The sequence below is a fragment of the Aythya fuligula genome, chromosome 24 (assembly GCF_009819795.1).
Source record: "Aythya fuligula isolate bAytFul2 chromosome 24, bAytFul2.pri, whole genome shotgun sequence".
Taxonomy (NCBI): domain Eukaryota; kingdom Metazoa; phylum Chordata; class Aves; order Anseriformes; family Anatidae; genus Aythya; species Aythya fuligula.
The window spans coordinates 5383635-5403854 of record NC_045582.1 but is presented as its reverse complement, the minus strand read 5'-3'; the positions used below and the strand labels follow the sequence as shown (position 1 = coordinate 5403854).

The following is a 20220-nucleotide window of genomic DNA, read 5'->3' as shown; positions in this document are numbered from 1 at the left end:
CACCGGGCACCCGCCCACCTCCCACCCCTCCATCCTGGTGGCACACCGTGGGGACACGGGGATGTGGCCACCAGCGGGCACTGGGTTGGGGCTCAGGGTGCTCAGAGCAGTGAGGCTGTCCCCAGGTGCCCTTCTGGGACAGGCACCCAAGGGACAGGCAGCGTGGCACCGCGGGGTGCTGGGGCTCCTGTGGCCTGCGTCTGTCCCCAGCCGTCTGGCTGCTCCGGCTGCCTCTGGCCCTGCTGGGGACACCGCGGGTGGCCCTGGGGACGTCCCCTGGTGTGGCCCCGGGGGCTGTGTCCCCTGTCCCCAGGGTGTCCCCGGGCTGTGGGTCCCATGGGTGTGGGTGTCCTGCGGGGGGACAGCTCCGGACCCGGCGGGGCTGCATGGGGTGGCCGGAGGGGACGCGGGGGTGACACAGGTGATGCTGGGGGGGGAGCTGTGGTGGTGTCCCCGGGGGGGCTACCGGGGGACCGCAGGGCAGGGGGGGTGGCACAGCCCGAGGGAGGGGGCGTGGTGGAGGGGGCGTGGCCTCGAGGGGTGTGGCGGGGGCGTGGCTCCCACCCGTTTGCGGCGGGAGGGGGCGAGTCTACGAAGAGTGGGCGTGGTTATGGAGGAAGTGGGCGTGGTTATGGGGGTTGAGGGCGTGGTTATCGATAAAACGGGCGTGTCTGTGGGCGGAGTGGGCGTGGCTACGGAGGGAATGGGCGTGCCCACAGCCGTTGGGGGCGTGCCCAGAGCGGGAGGGGGCGTGTTCCGAGCGCCGGGTGGGCGTGTCCTCGCGGGAGGTGGGCGTGGCTTCCCGGGAGGGGGCGTGTCCGGGGCGGGCGGGCGCGGAGCGCACCGGAGCCAGCGGAGCGGAGCGGAGCGGCCAGCGCCGAGCCCCCGCCGCCGCTTCGCTGCCCAACGCCGCCGCCGCCGCCGCCGCCCTGCCCGCCGCCGCCTCGCCCCCCCCCGCCGGCACCATTCCCCCCGGCGGGCGGCAGCGCGCCCCGGCCGGGCGGCGGCTCAGCCTCGGCCGCAAAACTTTGCTGGCGGCCGCGGCGGGCGTGGTGATGGTGCTGGTGCTGGTGGTGCTCATCCCGGTGCTGGTCAGCTCGGCGGGCACCGACGGCCGCTACGAGATGCTGGGCACCTGCCGCATGGTCTGCGAGCCCTACGGCACCGCCGGGCCGCTGGGCGAGCGGGGCCCCCTCCCGCCGCCCTCCACCTTGGTGCAGGGGCCCCAGGGCAAACCGGGCCGGCCGGGCAAGCCGGGTCCGCCGGGCCCCCCCGGGGAACCGGGGCCGCCGGGGGCCGCGGGGCCGCCGGGGGCGCGGGGCGAGGCGGGGCGGCCGGGCCCCCCCGGGCTGCCGGGGCCGGGGGCCACGGGGGCGGTGAGCACGGCCACGTACAGCACGGTGCCGCGCGTCGCCTTCTACGCCGGCCTCAAGAACCCGCACGAGGGCTACGAGATCCTCAAGTTCGACGACGTGGTCACCAACCTGGGCAACAGCTACGATGCCGCCTCGGGCAAGTTCACCTGCGCCATCCCCGGCACCTACTTCTTCACCTACCACGTCCTCATGCGCGGCGGTGACGGCACCAGCATGTGGGCTGACCTCTGCAAGAACGGCCAGGTAAGGGCCGGCCGCCGCGCCGGGCTGCGCGCTGCAGGGATCGGAGCTGCCACCACCTCCCTCGCCCCGCAGAAGGGCTCCGGGGCCTCCCCAGGGTGCCCTGAGCTCCCCCCGGCCCTGGAGATGCACCCCGGGAGCGCCCTGCCCGCCTGCTGCTGGCAGTGGTGTGCTCCGGGTGCACCCTCGGGGTGCTCTGCCCTTCTCCCAGCCCCGGGGACATGCTCGGCATCCCCCCCAGGGTGCCCCCTCTCCTTCTCCCAGCTCCAGGGATGCGCTCCAGGAGCACCCTGAGGTGCCCTGTGCTCTTCTCCCACCCGGAGATGTGCCCTGGGTGCCCCCCCAGGATGCTCTCTCCTCCTCCCAGCCCCACAGACAAGGCTCTGGATGCCCCGTCCCTTTCACAGCGCTGGAGATGTGCTCTGTCCGTGCACCCAGGGGGCCCCGATGTGTCCCCGAGGGTCCTCCTTGTCCTTTTCTTGGCCCTGCAGACGTGCCCTGCCATGCCTTCAGGGTGTCCTCGTGGTCCCCTGCCATGTCCCTGAGGTCCCTTGTCCTCCCTGGCCATGCCAGCATCCCCATGGACCATGCAGGCTGCCCTGCCCTGGGGACTCCTCCGCAGGGACAGCATCTGTGGTGGCCTCGAGAGGGGCACCGAGGGGGCTGCACAGCCCCTGCCCCACGTCCTGGGCACTGCAACCCTGGAGCCGGGTCCACAGTGCCCGGCACCTGTTTTGGGAGCGATGTCCCCATCTGTGGCCGGCTGCGCAGCCACGCACCCGTGGGACATCCCGCCTGCCCTGGGGACAGCCCCTGGGGCACCCTCGCAACCCAAGGATGGGACTGGCTCCCCGGTGCTGGTGCCTCCCCCTGGTGCTGGTGGCCCCCCCATGCTGGAGGGCAGCTTGGGGCCGTGGTGGTCCCTGCGTCACCCTTGAAGGACATCTGCGCAATGGGGGGGGAGGGAGGGCAGAAGCTGGCCCTGTCCCTGCCACCCCTGCCCTCCGGCAGCCCCCCCAGCCCTCTCCATCCCCAAATCCTCCAAATCCCAAGCCGTCCCCGAGCACCATTCCCAAGATTTTCTGGTGATGCCCGGAACGGTGCCTCTTCCCCCCGCCATCCTCCCCATCCGCGACTCGAGGCACAGATCCTCAGCCTTTGCTGGAGCCTTGGCTGTCACACTCGAAATGTCACCCGAGCTGAATTTCCTCCGGTGTCACCGTGGCGGCTGCGGTGCGGTCGTGCTGCTGCGGCCGGGATCCATCCCCGGGGAAGGACGGGCAGGGAATCGCGGCAGCGCTGCCGCTGCCCCCGGCTCCTGCCTGCCGTTGCTTTTGCTGTTTTGTCTTCCCCCCACACGAAGCCCCGCTCCTGGCACCCTGATGCACTTCAGCACGCACCCGAGTTTAAGCCTCTAGGCTGCCAGATTAAGCCAAGAGTGAGTTATGAACCCAAAATCATCCTCAGGCTGTGATCGCTGGGGAGCCGAGCACCCCCGGCACAGCCGCTGCTGCGCTCCAGCGCTTTGCTCCGAGAAGCTTCGGGCTCAGCAGGGCAGGAGCCCCCAGCATCGTAACCGGGGCTGCTGTGACCGAGCAGTTGGATTTTTCTTTTCTTTTCTTTTTTTTTTCCCTCCCTTCACTTGCACCTGCTTTTTACAGCCCCGAACTGGGGGATCGTGGCGATGCCTGAGCACACAGGCTGCTTTTCCCCATGGCGACAACTCGGAGCATCACCCGCGTGGCATCCCCTGCTCGCGGGGTGAGCATCTCCCACGGCACCTGGATGGCTTTTTCCTTCCCTAAGAAGCCCACGCAGCGATTCGGGAACCCGACCCCCCCGAAACCGAGCTGGAAGGGGGGGGCACGACCCCCCCATCCCTTTCCGCACCCTCGCCGTTCAAAGCTTGGGTCGCCGGGGCGAGCGCGAGCCTCCAGTGAACCACGGGGCCCACGCGCCGTGGGCTTGTGCCGGCGCGGCGAGGCGATAACAGATGCGTTTCCAGAAGCTACAAAGCCCCTGTCAAGAGTAAATAAAATCAGTCGGGCGTGCGCCTGCAATACAGCTTAATCATCGTAACGGCGGTCCTCGTCGGGCGCCTGAATCGCAGCCATCTCCACGCGCCGGGTACTAATTACCAACAAGATATCACCGCTCAAATATTTATAAATAAGCAGCTCGGGAGGTGGCTGAGTGCTTTGGGCGGGAGGGAGGGCTGGCACGGGGCTGGAGCGGAGGGAGTTTAAAAAGGTACAAAAAAAAAATGCATAAAAAAGCAGAGGAATTGGGCTTTCTGCTCTGGAAACACAGCCCTGTGACAGCCAGGCGATGCTCAGCCGGCCCGGGGTGTGCTGTGACCAGGGGGCTGCACCCCGGGGGGTGCAGGGGGCACCCGCTGAGCACCCCTGGGCACCGGGGCCGGGGCCACCGCGGCGCCTTTCGGGCTTTTGTTGCTGCCAGGGCTGCGCGGGGCGAGCCGGCGCCGGCAGCGTCCCCGCGGGAAGGCTGCAGATCACCAGATCACCCTTGGACTTCTCTGCAGTCCTCGTGCCCGGCTTGGTGACCTGCTCCTCGCAGAGGTGATGCCCCGGGGGACGCGGTTGGCTTCCCCGTGAATAAATGTCACTCCCGGCATCGGACGAGCCCCCAGCCCCAGTGGCAGCCCCCGCGTTATTTTTGCACAGGAATCAGCTGCGGGGCGGTGAGCACTGGAGGATGCTGTGGTTTGGTGCAGCCCCGGCCCCGTCGGTCCCGGGGGGCACACGCCAGGCCCCCCCGGCCCCTGCCCCGCTCCCACGTCAGCCCCGGCCCTGGGGAGCGCAAAGTCCCGCAGCCCATCGCCCCCGCACCACCGCCCCGGTGCTCGAGTTAATGAGAGCCAGGGGAGCCCCGGTGCCGGGAGGGAGCAGCTCCTGATGATTAATTAGCATTAATTATTCTTATTTGTATTAGCTTGTAGCCGTTCCGGTGAGCGGCGAGGAGAGAGCGGGGCGATGAGCTGGTCTTTGGGAGAAAGGCGAGCGGTGGGGACGGGCGGACGGACGGGGCGGCTCGGTTGGGTTGGAGCTGGGTGGGGGTGGGGGCGCGGGGGGTGCCACCGCCGCCTCGTCCCAGCCTGTCCCACCCCCACGGAGGGTCCGGAGGTGCCACATGTATGCGGGAGCAGATGTCACCACGGTGTCACTGTCGCAGGGCGAGCCACAGTGTCACTGTCACAGGGCAAGGGCCGTCCTCGTTTTGTAGGACAGCACCTGATTTGTGGCTGTGCCACGTCCCGTGGGGTCACAGCAGGTTTGGGGTGGCATTAGGGACCCTGGTCCCTTGTGGCTGGCAGCAGTGCCAGTGCTGCTGGGTGTCCCGGCACAGGCACCGTCCCCAGCGCTGTCTCTGGCCGTGTGGCTGTGACAAGTGACGGCTGGGCTGTGACGGAGCTGACGGTGGTGAGAGCAGGGTGCAGGTGACTCTGTGGGCACCACGGGGACAGCACGGGGACTGTCCCCAAGGTGGGACAGAGGGAGAGGTGTCCGTGGGTCTGTGGGGACATGGGTACCCGCTGTGTCCTGGGGTGCCTGGATGCGCCCAAGGGCTGCGTGTTTGGCCCCAGGCGTGTGCTGGAGAGACCAGTGTCCCCAAGGCATGTGTCACAGGGTGTCCCCAAACACCCTGTGATGTCCTTCCGTGGTGGGGGACAACAGGGGTTGGGGCATGGCTGCAGTGAGCGGGGTCTGTGGGGCCATGGGCTGCCTGCATCCCCTGAGTGCAGCCCTAGGGTCACCTGGGTTGGTGACAGTGGCCAGCCCCCCCCTCAGCTGGGTGCCATGTCCCCACTTTGAGCTGCTTCTCCCTTCCCACCCCCTCTCTGGGGGCTGTGCTCTTCCCCATGGCAGTGCCGTGGGGAAACCGAGGCACGGAGCAGTGCTCGGCCGCCTGCACCACCCCGGAGCTCCCCGCTCCCTGTGTCCCCCATGGTCCTGCGGACGAGGCCGTGGGGACGAGGTGGTGGCACCCCCGCCTGCCCTGCCGCTGAGGAGCTGGGAGCTGCTCAGCCCGGCCCCGGCGCTGCCATTTATCTTCCCTGGTTAGCGAGGAGGGCTGGCGGGCGCGCAGTGACGAGGCGGCTCCTTAACGAGGGAAGACGGATGGCACCGCGCGGCTCCCGCTGCAGCGGGGACAGGGCTGGGGAGGGGGGGGACAGAGCCGAGTGGCTCTTCCTGCCTCCCCTTTCCCTCTGCTGCTTCCCACCCTCCTCTTCCTCACCGCAGCCCACGGGGTGCAGTGGCAGCGTGTGTCCGGCCGCCAGCCCGGCTGCGTCCCCCGGGGAGCGGGGTGCTGCACCTGAGAGGAACCCCCCCGGGACGGGGGTGCTTGCAAGCTGCACAGTGCCACGTGGTGGGGTGGAAATAGGGTGAATTTTATTGTGGCGATGGTGCTGGTGCTCGTGACAGCATGAGGGGTCTGTGTGTGTGTGAGAGCGATCCCCGGGGACTGTGCTGGGCCATCAGTAGGTTCCAGAATGAACAGCTCCTGGCTGGAGGGGTTCTTCGCTCCCGCAGGCTGGGGAGATGCCTGTAAAGGCTGTGCTGCCTTTACACCCAAAGGCTTTTGGGGTGGCCTTGCTTTGTCCCCAGAGGTGGCCACGACCCTTTGCTGTGGGTGCCGCGGGTGCCTCCCTCCTCCTGCCACCGCTTTGGGGCCCCGCAGCTGCTCAGCGGAGCCTCCCCGACCAGCACCAGCCAATTTAGAGCCCATTCTTGTCAGTTATAATTAGGAGCCACTTCTCCCCGGCGCATCGCTTTGTATTTCACACGGGATTTTACCTGCCGTCTTGTCACTGTCACCCGGCGCTGTGAGATCTCGCTGCAAGGCTCCGGCGCCGGCTTAGATTTGATTACCCAAATCATTCTGTAGCAGCAGCAGGCTCCAGCCGCGGCGCTGCTTCTCCAGGAGGTTTTGCGTCTGCTGGGCAGGCGCGGGCTCTGCCGGGTCCTCGCTCGGGGGCAGCTGTTGATGTGAGCGTCCCCTCCTGCCCCACACCCGGGCTGTGGCCCCGTGTCCGAGCTTGCCAGGATGGGAGAGGCTCAGGGTGCTGCTGGGTGCCACCATGGTGGCAGAGCCCTGCCAATATCCCCATGCCGGCGCTGTCTCCTCTAGCTGGGTCCCGGTTACTGGTGGGTGTGGGTCCGAGGCAGCCTGGAGGGAGTGGGAACCGTGCCCCCGGGCACCCATGGGTGTCCCACGGGCGTGCAGGAGCTGCACAGAAGCTGCTCTTCTGCATTCCCCGCAGCCAGGGCCAAGGCAGGGACATCAGGACCCAGGGCTGGGTGTCCCTCGGGGTGTCTGAACGTGGGGTGAAGATGGGGCCATAGGGACCTGCAGGTGAGGCAGGGCCGTGGGACGTGGCCGGGCTAACGCCGTGTCCCCTGCGCAGGTGCGGGCCAGTGCCATCGCACAGGACGCGGACCAGAACTACGACTACGCCAGCAACAGCGTCATCCTGCACCTGGACGCGGGTGACGAGGTCTTCATCAAGCTGGACGGGGGCAAAGCCCACGGCGGCAACAACAACAAGTACAGCACCTTCTCGGGCTTCATCATCTACTCGGACTGAGCCTGGACCCGCGGCATCGCCCCGCGGCCGTCCAGCCCCACGGCATCTCCCCACGGCACCCCCCGACGCCCACCCAGCCCCACAGCATCCCTCTGCCATGGTTCGGACCCATGGGATCCCCGTCCTCCGTCCAGCCCCACGGCCTCCCCCCAACTGCTGTGCAGCCCTACGGCCACCCCCTGCTGCTGTCCAGCCCCACAGCGTCCCCTTGCTGCTGTCCAGCCCCGCGGTGTCCCCCCGCTGAGGTCCGGGACGTCCACCCCGGCTGGCTGTGGGGCCCCAAAACCCCGCTCCCCCCGCCCGCTCACCCCAACGCTGCTAACTCGGGGCTGGGGGAGCAGAGGGGCGGCGGGCAGGCAGGAGCCGGGGGATGCCCTGCGCTGCCCCTTCCCACCCCGTGTCCCCTGGCTGTGACCCGCTTGGCCCCACGGTCCCCGCCGCGGGCGCGCCGGGCTGTAGATATGTACAGGAGCCCTATGGGTGCCCCCACCCCGCGCTGGGGCTGTGCTGGGGGGGCCACCGCTGCCCGGTCCCGGGCGACTCCATGGTAAAGCAGAGCTGTGACCTCCCCCGTGTGCTGTCTTTGTCCCCGCGTCGGGCACATCCGTGTCCCCAGCCCTGGGGACGGCATCCCATGGCCTCGTGGCCTTCCTGGGGCACGTCCCCAAGAGCCCCGCAGAGGGAAATGGGGGTGCCAGGAGGGGCCCACGTCCCCTCTGGGTGGCTGCAGCCTGTCCCCGGGTGCCGGTGTCCCCGTGGGAGCCAGGCTGGGGGTGATGCGGCGATGCCACCAAGGTGTCCCCAGAGGGTCCTGCCCAGAGGCAGGGTCCCGCCTGTCCCCTCGGGGGGCTGCCAGGATGTCTGACCCCTCAGGGGCTCGCTGTCCCTGTGGCGGGGTCCCACGGGAGTGTGGTTGACGGGACATGGGGACAGGACACGGGGACACCTCTCGAGAAGTGGCGGCGGGCGTGGGGATATCGCCCGGTGGACCCTGGGGACATGGGGTGGCTGCGGGGACGGGCTGGGGACCCCCAGTGCAACTTTCTCAGCCCCCACGAGCCGGGAGGGGAGGCGGGGAGCGGCGACCCGGGGCTGCCGCCTGGGGAAGGGGCGAGCACGGGACGAGCCCCGGCAGCGCCCCCGGGACCCCGACATGGCGGCGCCCCGCGCCCACCGGGACGGGGCACGGCGGGACTACAACTCCCGTGAGGCCCCGCGCGGGAGGGAAGGGGGCACGTGGTGCGGGGGAGCCAATGGGAGGCGGCGGAGCGAGCGGCCAATCAGGAGGGCGGGCGGGGGTTGCCGGGTGGTTTGAACGCGGAGGGGCGGAAGTGGCGGGGGCGGGGGCCGTGTGTGGGGCCGGGGGCTCACAGCGGGGCTGGGGGCACCCAACGGGGCGGTGCGGGGCCACAAAGGGTCTGTACAGAGCCCCAAGGAGGGCTGTGGGGCCCCAAGGGGTCGTCATAAGGCACAAAGGGGTGGGGATAGGGCCCCAAGGAGGGGCTGTAGGGCACAAAAGGGGTCGGTGTAGGGCGCGGAGAGGAGCCATAAGGCCTAGAGGCGCCGCTGTAACTCCTAAAGGGTAAGTCTGGGGCCCGGGGGTCGGTATCGTGCCCTAAGAGGTCAGTACGGGGCTCGGGGGGGGCTATAGGGCCCTGAGGGGTTGGCATAGGGCCCGGTGAGGGGCTGTAGGGCCCCACAAGGGGCCATACGTACATACATGTGTTTGTGTTCCGGCCCTATAGGGCCTGAAGGGGTCAGCATTAGGGCCCAAAGCAGGGGTGGGGGTTTGGGGGTCACAGGGCACCTGGAGGGGGTTTGGAAGGGCCCTGGAGGGAGGGGACAGGGGATGGGAGGGGCAGACCCCATAGGGCCCTTGGGGGGGGTTAGGCCCCAGCTGTGTGAACGGGGGCACCGGGGGAGGGTGGCACTGGTGGGGAGGAATTTGGGGAGGTGGGAGCTGGGGCTGCTGTGTGGGGGTCCCCCCACTCAGTCTTTGCCCCGGGGCTGACCCCTTTCCCCCGCAGCGTGTGGCCCCCCCGGGCTGTGTCCTGCCCAGCCCCATGGCGCTGGGACCCCCGCCCGAGGAGGGCACCGTGGCTGTGGTGGTGCGCGTGCGGCCCCCAAACCCCTGTGAGCGGGAGGGGGCTGCGCACGCCGTGCTGCACGTCGTCGACCAGCACATCCTCGTCTTCGACCCCGAGGAGCCCAGCGGCCCCCCCGGCACCGCGCTGCCCGGCCGCGGGGCCAAGCACCGGGGCAAGGACCTGAAGTTCGTCTTCGACCGGGTTTTCGGGGAGGGGGCCACGCAGGAGGAGGTGTTCCAGCACACCACGCGGGAGGTGTTGGACGGCGTCCTCAATGGCTACAACTGCTCTGGTAAGGCCCAGCCAGCGCCTCCACCCCGTGTGATGCCACCTGGGTGGGCTCAGCAGGGCCAGGATGCGGCCCTTGTGCTGCCGGTCACCATGTGGGGACGTCCCCAAGGGGGCAGGTGGCTGCTGCTCTCTTCTCACACCTGGGTTTTTTGGGGCTAATGGGATAGCCCAAGCAGTGGCAATGAGCTGGGGGTGGTTGGAGGCGTGGACTGGGGTGTTCCTGGCACAAAAGTGTTGACTGGACTCCTCAGGTCAAGGAGGAGAAATGGAATTTGAGGTGTAGTGGGAGATAGTTTGTGGAGCTGGGGGGTTGGGTGCTGCTGGTGGCTGGAGTAAGCTGTGGACACAGCGAGCCACGTGCTGCGTGGCTGACAGGAGCTGTGTGACCAAGGGATGGCTGTGCTGCTATGGGGGGCAGCAGCCAGGGCTCTGGGCCCTTTTGGGGCCACAGCCAGCAGAGCTGTGAGGGCCACGATGGGGCTCAGCACTGTAGGAGATGCGATATGTCCGAGGGAAAAGGGCGCTGCTATAGGCAATGAGATCAGGCAGGCATTTCCCAGGTGTTTGTGGCATTTTGGGGGCAGACAGCCTGTGCTGGGGCTGGGACAGCAGCAGGAGGTGGAGCGGACTCACAGCGCAAAGGCTGCTTTGGTTTTGCCATCCTTTCCCATCCCAAAAGGCTGCGATGGGCAGAGCCCTCACCCCCCAGCAGTGCTTGGGGGGCACCCGCTGAGCGTCAGAGCAGGAGCCCAGGTGAGGCGCCCGCGTGTCGGGGCTCTGGGGGGGCTGCCGTGCCCCCTGCACGTCTCCCAGGCTGGCAGCACATAACGACCGGCTCTGCAAGCTCCTCGCCCGACGCTGCGGATCCTCGTGCGGTTCGCGGGCTGTCAGAGGAGCGGCATAACGAGCATGTCACTGCTGCCAGGCAGGCGCCGAGCGGGAGACGGCCGCTCTCCTGTCTCATCATGCGCCGGGCTGGGCAGCGGGACCGGAGGATGCTATTCCTGGCTCCCCGGCGAGCTGCTGAAGGCTGCCTCTGTCACCGTGCCCACCTGGCAGGCATGTCTCGCGTCTCTCTCTGCATAAAACAAAGCCTGGATCCTCAAATGAGGCGCTCACAAAGTGTCGCTAATGGGGGAGAAGGGCTGAGGCTCTCTAGATTAGTGTGGCCTGCTCTGATGTTAATGCTCCAGAAATGGTGTTGAAAGACCGGGGTTAAAAATGAGATGAATTGCAAGGTCTGGAAAAAGAAACACCTTCCAGCGAGAGGCAGGGAGCTGGGGCTGCTCAGCTTGTTAAAGGGAGGGTTAAAGGGTGACTCGAGTATGGCCTCAAAGTGTCTAAATGGGTGACGGTTTGGGGACTCGTTCTGTCTTTATCTGCTAAATTAGAGATGCTGACAGCTGAAACTAGGAAGAAATTGCACTAGAGGATAGTGCAGGCAGTGCTGAGGATAATTAACTATTGAACCGCTCTGCCTGGTCTCTCCGAAGGCAGGGAGTGACCCCAGCCCTGCTGCAGGGGCTGCTGCAGGAACGTTGCACGGCTCCTGGTAACGACAGCTTCCAACGTCCGCCCTTTCCCTTCCCAGTGTTTGCTTACGGGGCGACGGGAGCGGGGAAAACCTACACCATGCTGGGCTCGGAGCAGAGCCCTGGCATCATGTACCTCACCATGGTGGAGCTGTACAAGAGAATCGAAGCCAGAAAGGACGAGAAGAGCTGCGAGGTGCTCGTCTCCTACCAGGAGGTACGCCGTGCCCGCGCCGCGTCCCCTCCTGCCTCCGAGGCTCCTCTGCTACCAGGCAGGGCTGGCGCAGACCCCCAAGTGCCCCCGGGGCCCAGAGAGCTGCTGGAACCAGGCTCACCTGAGCAGCTGGGTGAACTGGTGCTGCTGGTTCCTCCCTGCCTCTCCCCCACCTGGAGCCCGGGAAGTTTCTCTTGCTCGCCGACACGCCGCGCTGCCTGCGGTCTGCATAGCAATCTGCTCCTCCCGGCTCTGAGGGCTGCAGGGGAGCGCTGGCACGGTGACTTGCAAGCAAAGCCCTCGAGAGCCGTCCCCTGCATTTAGAGCACCCTCGGCTGCTCCGTGTCAGGCCTGGGAAGTGGCCTGCAGGGTGTTGCAGTGGGGGGGGCACGTCTGATCGGGTCGGGTGTGATCCTGATGCTCGGAGCTTCTCTCTGCTCGCTGCTGGGGGAGCAGAGCTCAGCCTCACTGCAGGCTCCCCCCTCCAGGTCTACAACGAGCAGATTCACGACCTGCTGGAGCCCAAGGGCCCCTTGGCGATCCGGGAGGACCCAGAGAAAGGAGTCGTGGTCCAGGGCCTCTCCTTCCATCAGGTGGGTGTAAAAGATGGGCACAGGTTCTGAGCGGTGCTGCGGCTAAACCAATTCTGGAAACAAACATAGGGAAGGCAGGGGCTGTGCTTTCTGTGCAGCTCCTAGCAGCAAACATGACCCCGAGCTGAAGCGAACCCCGCAGAGCAGTGGGTTGCCTTTCATCTGAGCCGTTGCCATTGCTCGATGTCAGGTTGTCTCGGTGCCTGTGTAGGGGGCGCCCAGCCTGCTGATCCCTGCCTCTCTGTGTTCTCCTCCAGCCCAAATCGGCAGAGCAGCTCCTGGAGATGTTGGCCAACGGCAACAAAAACCGGACGCAGCACCCCACAGACGCCAACGCCACCTCCTCCCGCTCGCACGCCGTGTTCCAGGTGAGGGCTGCTGGCTGAGCAGGCTTTGTGCTGAGCGGGAGATAGGAGGCAAGCCCAGCAGGGTCGTTATCACTGCTCCTGGTGAATTGCAGGGAAAATCAACACGGCTGTGGCTCTGAGAAGAGGGGACACGGGGCTGGGCAGGCCTCTTAGCCTGCTCCTCACTGGGACAGAGTGTACTGGTCGTGCTGGTGGCTGCACCCCCCAGCCAGCAGTCCCAGCAGGCCCAGCTTGGTGTTACACCCCCCAGGGGCTGAAAACCCACTTGCTGCTTTGGACTATAGCAGGCTGAGTGTGCAAGCTGCAGGCAGATGTACCCAAACCTGACCTAGAGCAAGGGGGGGACCTGCCTTGGGGCTGTGCCTCCCGGCAGGTACGGGGGCAGGCGCATTTTCTGCCCCGTCATCCCCCTCGGCTCTGAGCCAGGAGTTCCGTTCCCTGCTCTGTAAGTTTTGCTCCTGCTTCCTCGGTGCTCTCCCGCACAAACCTGCCGCTTGATTTCAATTCCAGCCAGGCCCTTCCCTGAATTAGCAGGGCCGTCACGGCTGCGTGGGGAGACTGAGGACTCTGACTGTAATTTCAGTGTGAACCTGGTGCCTTGCCCGTGGCTGCTTGCAGGGGAAGTCCAGGTGTCTGGATGGCTTCCCAGCCAGCTCCCCAGCTGGGCACGGCGGTGGGCGCTGGACTCCTGCCTGCTGCGAATCCATTAGTGGCACTGGAAGGCTGCCCTCCCGCTGCCAGCTCTGCCTCCCGGCAGCTGGAGCAGGGGCCGTGGAGGAGCTGGGCTCTGCGTGAGGACGCACGACTGGTTGCCATCAGTGGCACCTCCAGCGTGGACGTCTCTTGGCCCGTGGCAGGCAGCTGGGCAGGGGGGCGAGCAGCCTGCTGAGGATGTTACGGGGTGGTGGGAGAGGTGTCTGCTGCTCCTGGGGGATCTCTAGGCCTGCAGAAGGGGAAGCTGTGGAGCAGCGCTGCAGTCTCAGTGGCTGAGTTCTGCCTTGCCCACGTAAGCCAGGACCTGGGCTCAGCACTGAGAACCCTGCCTGAATGCTCCCAGGGGCTGCAAGGCTGTGCCTGGGGGCTCGCAGCCCCTGTCAGCTTTGGGTTTCCCAGCATGTACCGTGGTGATCATCTCCAAGCAACCTTCTGGAGGCAAAATCCACGGCCGGATTTGGGGCTGAGGCTGAGATGCTGCGAGCATTTCCCGGGTGGCACCAGGGCTCCCCGTTGGCTGTGTCCTTTGGGGACCCGACCAGCTGTGTGCTGCTCACACACATGGAAATGCCGATCACTTCCCATAGCTCTGTCAATCCCTGTTGGATCCCTCCTGTGGCTTTGCTACCCAGGCCATCAGAGAGTCTTGGCTTGTCTTCTCAGTGTGCTGGGATCCTCTTTGAACCCTGCCCCATCTCCTGGCCTTTGTAATCCATTTCACCATCCTTTTATACACGCTGACACCTTGTCCTATGGGTGAAGCTGCCTCCAGCTGGTAGCTTCACCTGCCCTGTTGAGCTGCAGCCTCACGGATCTCTTTCTTCACAGATCTACGTGAAGCAGCAGGACCGTGTTGTTGGCCTCGCTCAGGACCTGCAAGTAGCCAAGATGAGCCTGATCGACCTGGCAGGCTCGGAGCGAGCTTCGGTCACCAACACCCGGGGCGAACGGCTCCGGGAAGGTGCCAATATCAACCGCTCGCTGCTGGCCCTCATCAACGTCATCAATGCGCTGGCTGACGCAAAGGTAAGGCTGTTCCCTGCATGGCCCCACTGGGCTATGGCTCTGCAGGGCAGGTGGGTGTGAGGGGGGTCCTCGAGTGCCGGGGCTGATGGCTCTGCTGCTGTGGTGGGGCTGGCAGCCTGGGCTGGGCTGTGAAAGGTGCAGTGGGATGAGCGTGGCCGTGCCCTTGTGGTGCAGGACTTGGGGCTGAGCGCGCAGGTCCCAAAAGCTGAGCAGCCCTTTGATCTCTCGGTGCAGAGCAAGAAGACCCACATCCCGTACCGGGACAGCAAGCTGACGCGCCTGCTGAAGGACTCCATCGGAGGGAACTGCCGCACCATCATGATTGCTGCCGTGAGCCCCTCCGCGCTGGCCTACGAGGACACCTACAACACGCTCAAGTACGCCAACCGGGCCAAGGAGATCAAGCTGTCGGTGAGGACCTCGTGACCTGCTGTGGTTTGGGGAGCTGCTGGGGGTGGGTGGGAAGGAGCTGGGTTTTGCAACGTGCCCTGGTCCCTGGGGTAGGTTAGGAGGTGTCTCCGTGCTCCAGCATCAGTTTTCCAGCCTCGGGGGCTGCTCCGGGCAGGATGAGGCTGAGGACGCTGAGTGCCTGGTCTTGTGATAAAGCCCCTCAGCCTAGAGCCCAGGGCTCGTGGCTGGCACAGCAGGTCCCTGAGCACTGGTGGTGCCCACTGCAGCCACTCGGGAGCAGGCTTTGCTCCAGCTCTGGTTGAGGGGTGTGTGCTGCCCAGTGCTTCTTTAACCTCCCACTCGTCCCTGTCTCTGCAGCTGAAGAGCAACGTCCTCAGCCTCGACTGCCACATCAGTAAATACGCCGTGATCTGCGAGCAGCTGAAAGCAGAGGTGAGGTGCTGGCAAGGAGGGGGGCACTGTCCTTAGCCGTGGTTTGCTTGGGACTTGCGCCTCTGAGCTCCGTGGTCCTCTCTGAGCTGTGTGGCAGTGCTGCCCACTGGGAAAGTGGTGTCAGCTTCTTGGGGAGCTCTGAGCTCCCTGGGCTCACAGAGCCAGCTGTGCAGCAGCTGATCCCTCCCTGCAGGTGGCAGATCTGCGGGCGAAGCTCCGTGCCTATGAGGACACCGCCCGGGACGCAGAGAAGCAGCCACCAGCACCGCTGGCTGCCCCTAGCTCGAGCCCAGCGGGGTTGCCCAGGTGAGGCAAGGAATTGGGGCAGAGCTGCTGGGTTCTGGCCTCCCCTGTGCCAAGTAGGGCTGCACAGCTCCAGAGCTGGTCACAGCCCAGGTGTCATCCCAGGAGCTTCTTCCACCAGCGTGTGTCGTCATCCTGACCACGCTGAGGTGTAGTTACGGGCCTGAGAGACCACAGCGTGCAAGCTCCAAGGGAAGCTGTGCTGCAAAGGCCGTGTCTTGTCCTGGTTGATCCATGCCCAAACTTCTTAGTCAAACGTGATGGTTTTCTCAATGGATCTTCTGGCTCAGTGACTTTCTCTCTGACTGCTGTAGGTTGGAGGAAGCTGTCCCAAAGATGTGCTCAGCCCTGGGTGTTCAAGGGATGAGCGATGGAGGGCAGCAGGAGCTAGGAGCTGGACAGGCTGCTCAGCCACAGCTGGAACGGGAGGAGGAGGTGAGAGAAGGGGATTGCAGCACGTGAGGGCTTGGCACAACAAGCTGGGGGCTCAGACACACTTGGGGCACAGCTGGCGTGCTTGGAGAAGGCAGGAGCTCAGCTGGGCTGTGGGGTCCTGGCTCAGCGTGAGCTGCAAGTTGCTAGCAAAACCCCTTAACTTCCCACATAACAGTTTGTGGGGGTCAGACTCAGTTGAGATATGAACTAATCTTGGGCTAGAGAAGTTCTCATTTCTGGATGACTGCTCCAGGCTCCAGAGGAAACTCCTCCCAGGAGTCCCAGAGCAACTGATGGGACAGATCTCCAGCCGGGAATGAGGAAACCAAGCTGCCTTCCGCAGAGTTTGTCCAGCAGCCAGACAGAAACGTGAGTGTCCTTGTGCTGCCCCCACGTGCCCCTTCCTGCCTGCGGGTGCTGTTTCCCACACAGGATGTGTTGTCCACCCTCCTGCTGCATGCAGCCCCCCCAGGGACAGCCCACACGGCTGCAGGAGCAGGTCTCTGCTTGCAGACACTGCCGTGTGTGAAGGAACAGATTTAGCTCCCAGGGATCTAATCCCGTGGGATGATCTCCTGGAAATGCCATTTCCATGGACAGAGGGAGGTTTCCAGGCACAGCAGCTGCAGGAGCCTTAAGTGCAAATTGTCAGTCCTGAAATTACCTCTGCAAAGTCTTTTTTTCCTGCCTTGGCTCCCCAAGGTCCTGCCCTGGCAGGGCTCCCGCGGCACCATCTGCTGATGTCTCTGCCCCAAGCATCTTGGCACAACGAACCTCTCTAGAAAGGTCTCTTGAGGGAGGCTGGCCTCAGCGTGTGCCTGGATCTCTGTCTGCCTCTATCTGAGCTAACGAGTGCCTGAAGCCTGGCAGAAAGGGCACGGGTGCCGTTGTGTTCCTTGTAACCACCAGGTGAACGCGCACCTTGCGGCTCCGGTCCTCCGCTAGATTTACAGCTTCGGTACCTCACAGCCTCAAAGTTTGCCCATCTTTGCCCAAACCTGTACTAACGGGTTCTGCCCCGCCTCGAGCAGGTCCCTGAGGTGATGCTGGTGGTGCTGAGCCTCTGGTCTGGGTGATGCTGACCCAAGCTCAGCTGTGAATTGCTTCTTGGGTCTGGATGCAGAGGGGTTGCCTTGGGCCGGGTCCATTCACCTGACACCGTGTCCCTCTCTGTGCCAGGCTCGTGGCTGCTATCCTGAGTGTTGCCCGAAAGCAGTATTCCCTCCTGAAGGCTGCCAACCTCCTAACTCCTGACATGGTCTCTGAATTTGAGGAACTGGAGCGCCTGGTGCACCAGGAGGCTGGTGCAAGCCTGGAGCAAGCCCCGCTGCCGAACGGACCCGCAGATGCCCAGGGGACACAGCAGGGCTGTGACAGTAAGGATTTGGGACAGTTGGTGCTGTCCCCGCTCCCGTTCCTCGGGGCACAGCATGTGCTGGAGGGGTGCTTTGGAGGAGATGCTTGTGGGAGGGTGCAGCTCCCAGCCGTGGGCACAGGCCGAGAGCTGAGTTTCCTCCTGACACGGTGCCTGGCGGGGAACTCCGAGAGCAGCTCCCAGCCCTACTGCCGAGCGTTTCAGGCCAGCCAGCATCTCTGGCAGCCCGGGGCATGGTAGGAGCAGTGAGCAGCACTTGTCCCGGGGGAGTTCAGCATGTGTGCACGAGTCAGCTTAAACGTGAGCGATATTTCTGTCCACGAGACTAAAGCAGCAGCTCGGATTCTCATCTTTTCTAGTCTTGTTTACTCCTTGGTACGTTTGCCCAAGTCAGCCCAGCTGCAGTCTCCCAGCTGACAGCCTGTGTCTGAGCAGCGCTGAGCTCTTCCTCCACACCCTCAGTGCCACGGCAGGAACCCAGCAGTGAAGCTGTGGACTCTGCAGACCCCATTTCTTAGGGACAGACGGGGCACTGCCACGGGGCATTTGCTTTGGAACCAGTCCGGTGCCTGTAGTTTGAGACATCGGGCTTTACGCTGCCTCTCCCTCTGGGTTTTGTGTGAGCACGGTTTGATGGCAAAACCTGCTGGCAAACTGCTGCTGTTGGGCTCACAGCTAGGGCTGGGCAGGCACCTCGGAGCTGTGCCGGGGACAGAAGGAGGTGCTGGGGATGCCTGGGACCCGCTGCGGGCAGGGCTGACTCTCGCTTCTCTCCTTTAGCCATGGCAGCAGCCACCACGCCTGCTGCTGAGCCCGGCGTCCCCTTGACCAGGGCAGCTCTGCGGCGCTTGCAGCAGCTTGTTCCGCTCTCCAGTCCCACGCTGGCAGCTCCTGGCCTGGCGAGGAAGAGGAGGAGGTCTGAGATGAGCAGTGCTTCCAGGCTGGAAACTCCCCACAGCCTCAAAACGCAGGCGAAGCGCCAGAGGAAATCCTCCCCGCCGGGCCTACGGAAGGGCTTCAGGAGAGAAGCGGAGGCTCCCGAGGCGATGCAGAGCCCGCGCACACCCTGCTTCAAAGAGGCCAAATCCTCCCAGCTGCTGCAGAGTTGCACCCCCAAAATCTGCCCACTGACGGTCACCAAAAGACGCGTGCCCCTGATGACATCGGCTGCCCAGAACTGCTGCACCCCGACTGTCCTGGCTGCCCGTGACCTGAACAGGACTTTTGACCTCTCCGAGGACATCGTTTCACCTGGCGTGGCCAAGCCAGACACCTTCAACCTGCCCGAATTCCCTGGCTGGGAGAATGCCCAGTGCCTCTTAAACAAGCAGGGTGGCCCCTTCGTGCCCAGGTTAGTGCTGCTGTGCCCAGGCTCGTGGATGGGCTGCCTGCATGGCTGGGGATTTCCCCCTCCCTGATCTTGCTTTCTGAGTTAACTGCACCACAGAGCCTTTGTGGATCCCTGCAGCTGGGCTAGGAGGGGAGACAGAGCAGAAAACAGGCTGCAAGCAGTGGGCTGAGCCTGTGCATGAATGGCTTGCTCAGACAGAAGAAGTATTCCAAAGAATCTATTCCTCCTTTTCCTTTTTCCCTTTGGACTGGGAGAAGTATCCTCCAGGTGGCTTCTTGAGCCCCAAGTACTTCTTGGGAAGCAGGTGGGGCAGTGCCTCTACCTAAGGAGAGGTTGGGGTGAGGAGCGGGGCTGTGCAGCATTGCCTTGATTGCCAGTGCTTCTGCTGAACTGGGTGGCCGGCTGGGAAGAGGTCGTGATGCCTGAGGTAACGTGGGAGACCTGAGGGAACATTTCCTGCAGAGGGCAGCTGGGGAAACTGAGGCGCAGGGGATGGTGTGACCATGAGTGTCTCGGGGAGCAGTGGTGGTGGAGCTGCTGCCACCTCCTGTGCCGATCTTTTGAGGTTTTAACTGTGTTTGAATCATTTCCCCTGGGGCTGCAAACTGGGCTGCTGTCCTGCTTGTGTGTGGCTTCTGCTCCCAGCAAGGCGGTCAGGTCAGGCCCCCCAGTGCTGACCCTCTCCTCCCTGGCTGCAGGGCCTCCGTCCCGGTGTTCGCCGCGAGGGGCTCCTCCATCCCCAAGCCCTCCTCTGTCTCCAAAGCATCTGCGCGGAAGCGGAGGCGAGCGGTGAGGTGAGACAATAGATGGGGGCCAGGAGCGCTCTGCGAGGGCTGGGGGCTGCTCCCCTTGGGGGCTTGGAGCCCCCTCCTTGCCTGCGGCCAGCTGGGGAGGACGGGGGCCAGCCAGGTTTGCCCTGAGCCTGGCATTTAAGACGGCCCTCCCTTTGTGTCCCCTTTTTCTTTCACAGCACCACTTCGTGCTCGCTGGGCGGGCTCCAGAGCAGAATTGGCCAGCTCTCCAGCAGCAGCCAGAGGTCGGCGCAGCCCCCGAGCATCCCAGGTGAGCCCCCCACCCAGCCAGGCACCCCTCTTGTGAAGTTCAGCGTGCTGGGGGCAATATAATTTATATTCCCTGGGGGAAGGGCAGCGGGTGCTTGCAGTGGATTGTAAAGGGGGACAGAGCTGGCAGTGCTGGGATCCCCTTCAGGAGGGGGCCTGGCTTTCAGGTTTTGCCCCAGAGCTGCCTCATCGCCTCCTCTCCTGTTTCTCTCCTCAGAGCATCCTCGGCGTGGTCTTGGCTGGAAGAGCAAGCACAGCACCAAGGAGCTGACAGCGCGCGGCAGCGCCTCCATTGCACCCACACTGCCAGCCCCAAAACTCCTGTGCTGATGGCTCCCAGTATGGCCCAGTCCTCTCCTGGGGGCCCAAACCCAGCTGCCAAACTTCTTCCTCTGGGCCCCATCTCCTTCCTCGCAGAAGGGCCACCTCCCCTGCCACCCTCCAGCTCCCCCCACTGGGGGGTCCCAGCTGCCTCCTGCCTCGCGCCTGCTCTCCCCGGGCGCAGCGCCGCGTATTTTTGTAGCAGATGGATTATTGCTGTTCCCTCTCAGCCCCTCTCTACTCCGCGCCGGGGTGTCGAGTGCTAACAGATGGGTGATGCTAAGAACTAACACGCTTTTAATAAATCTTTAAGCTTAAAACCAGAGGGGCGCGGGGAGACGTGTGGCTGCTTCTTCTCGCCTCCGCCTCACGCAGGGAGCAGTGGTTGGGTTTTGGCTCCTTCCGAAGTGGGCCTGGAAAAGGCTCTGGCCCCCAGGGGCAGGCTCCCTGTGGCTTCCCCCTTCGGCCCCAAGGCTTCAGCC

At 64.8% G+C, this 20220-nt stretch overlaps 2 protein-coding genes across 2 annotated transcripts; both read left to right on the top strand.

The window, feature by feature from the left end:
• The first annotated feature begins 1055 nt into the window (after positions 1–1055).
• On the top strand, positions 1056–7395 carry C1QL1 (complement C1q like 1). The gene is made up of 2 exons (XM_032202851.1): positions 1056–1619; positions 7045–7395. The coding sequence occupies exons 1-2, from the start codon at positions 1056–1058 to the stop codon at positions 7222–7224; spliced, it is 744 nt and encodes a 247-aa protein (XP_032058742.1). The 3' UTR covers positions 7225–7395.
• Positions 7396–9287: 1892 nt separating this feature from the next.
• On the top strand, positions 9288–19747 carry KIF18B (kinesin family member 18B). Its single transcript, XM_032202563.1, has 15 exons — positions 9288–9603; positions 11194–11351; positions 11837–11941; positions 12199–12309; positions 13852–14049; positions 14284–14460; positions 14818–14892; positions 15086–15198; positions 15510–15630; positions 15884–15999; positions 16810–17006; positions 17786–18356; positions 19055–19150; positions 19327–19418; positions 19635–19747. The coding sequence occupies exons 1-15, from the start codon at positions 9288–9290 to the stop codon at positions 19745–19747; spliced, it is 2559 nt and encodes an 852-aa protein (XP_032058454.1).
• The last annotated feature ends 473 nt before the right edge of the window (positions 19748–20220 follow it).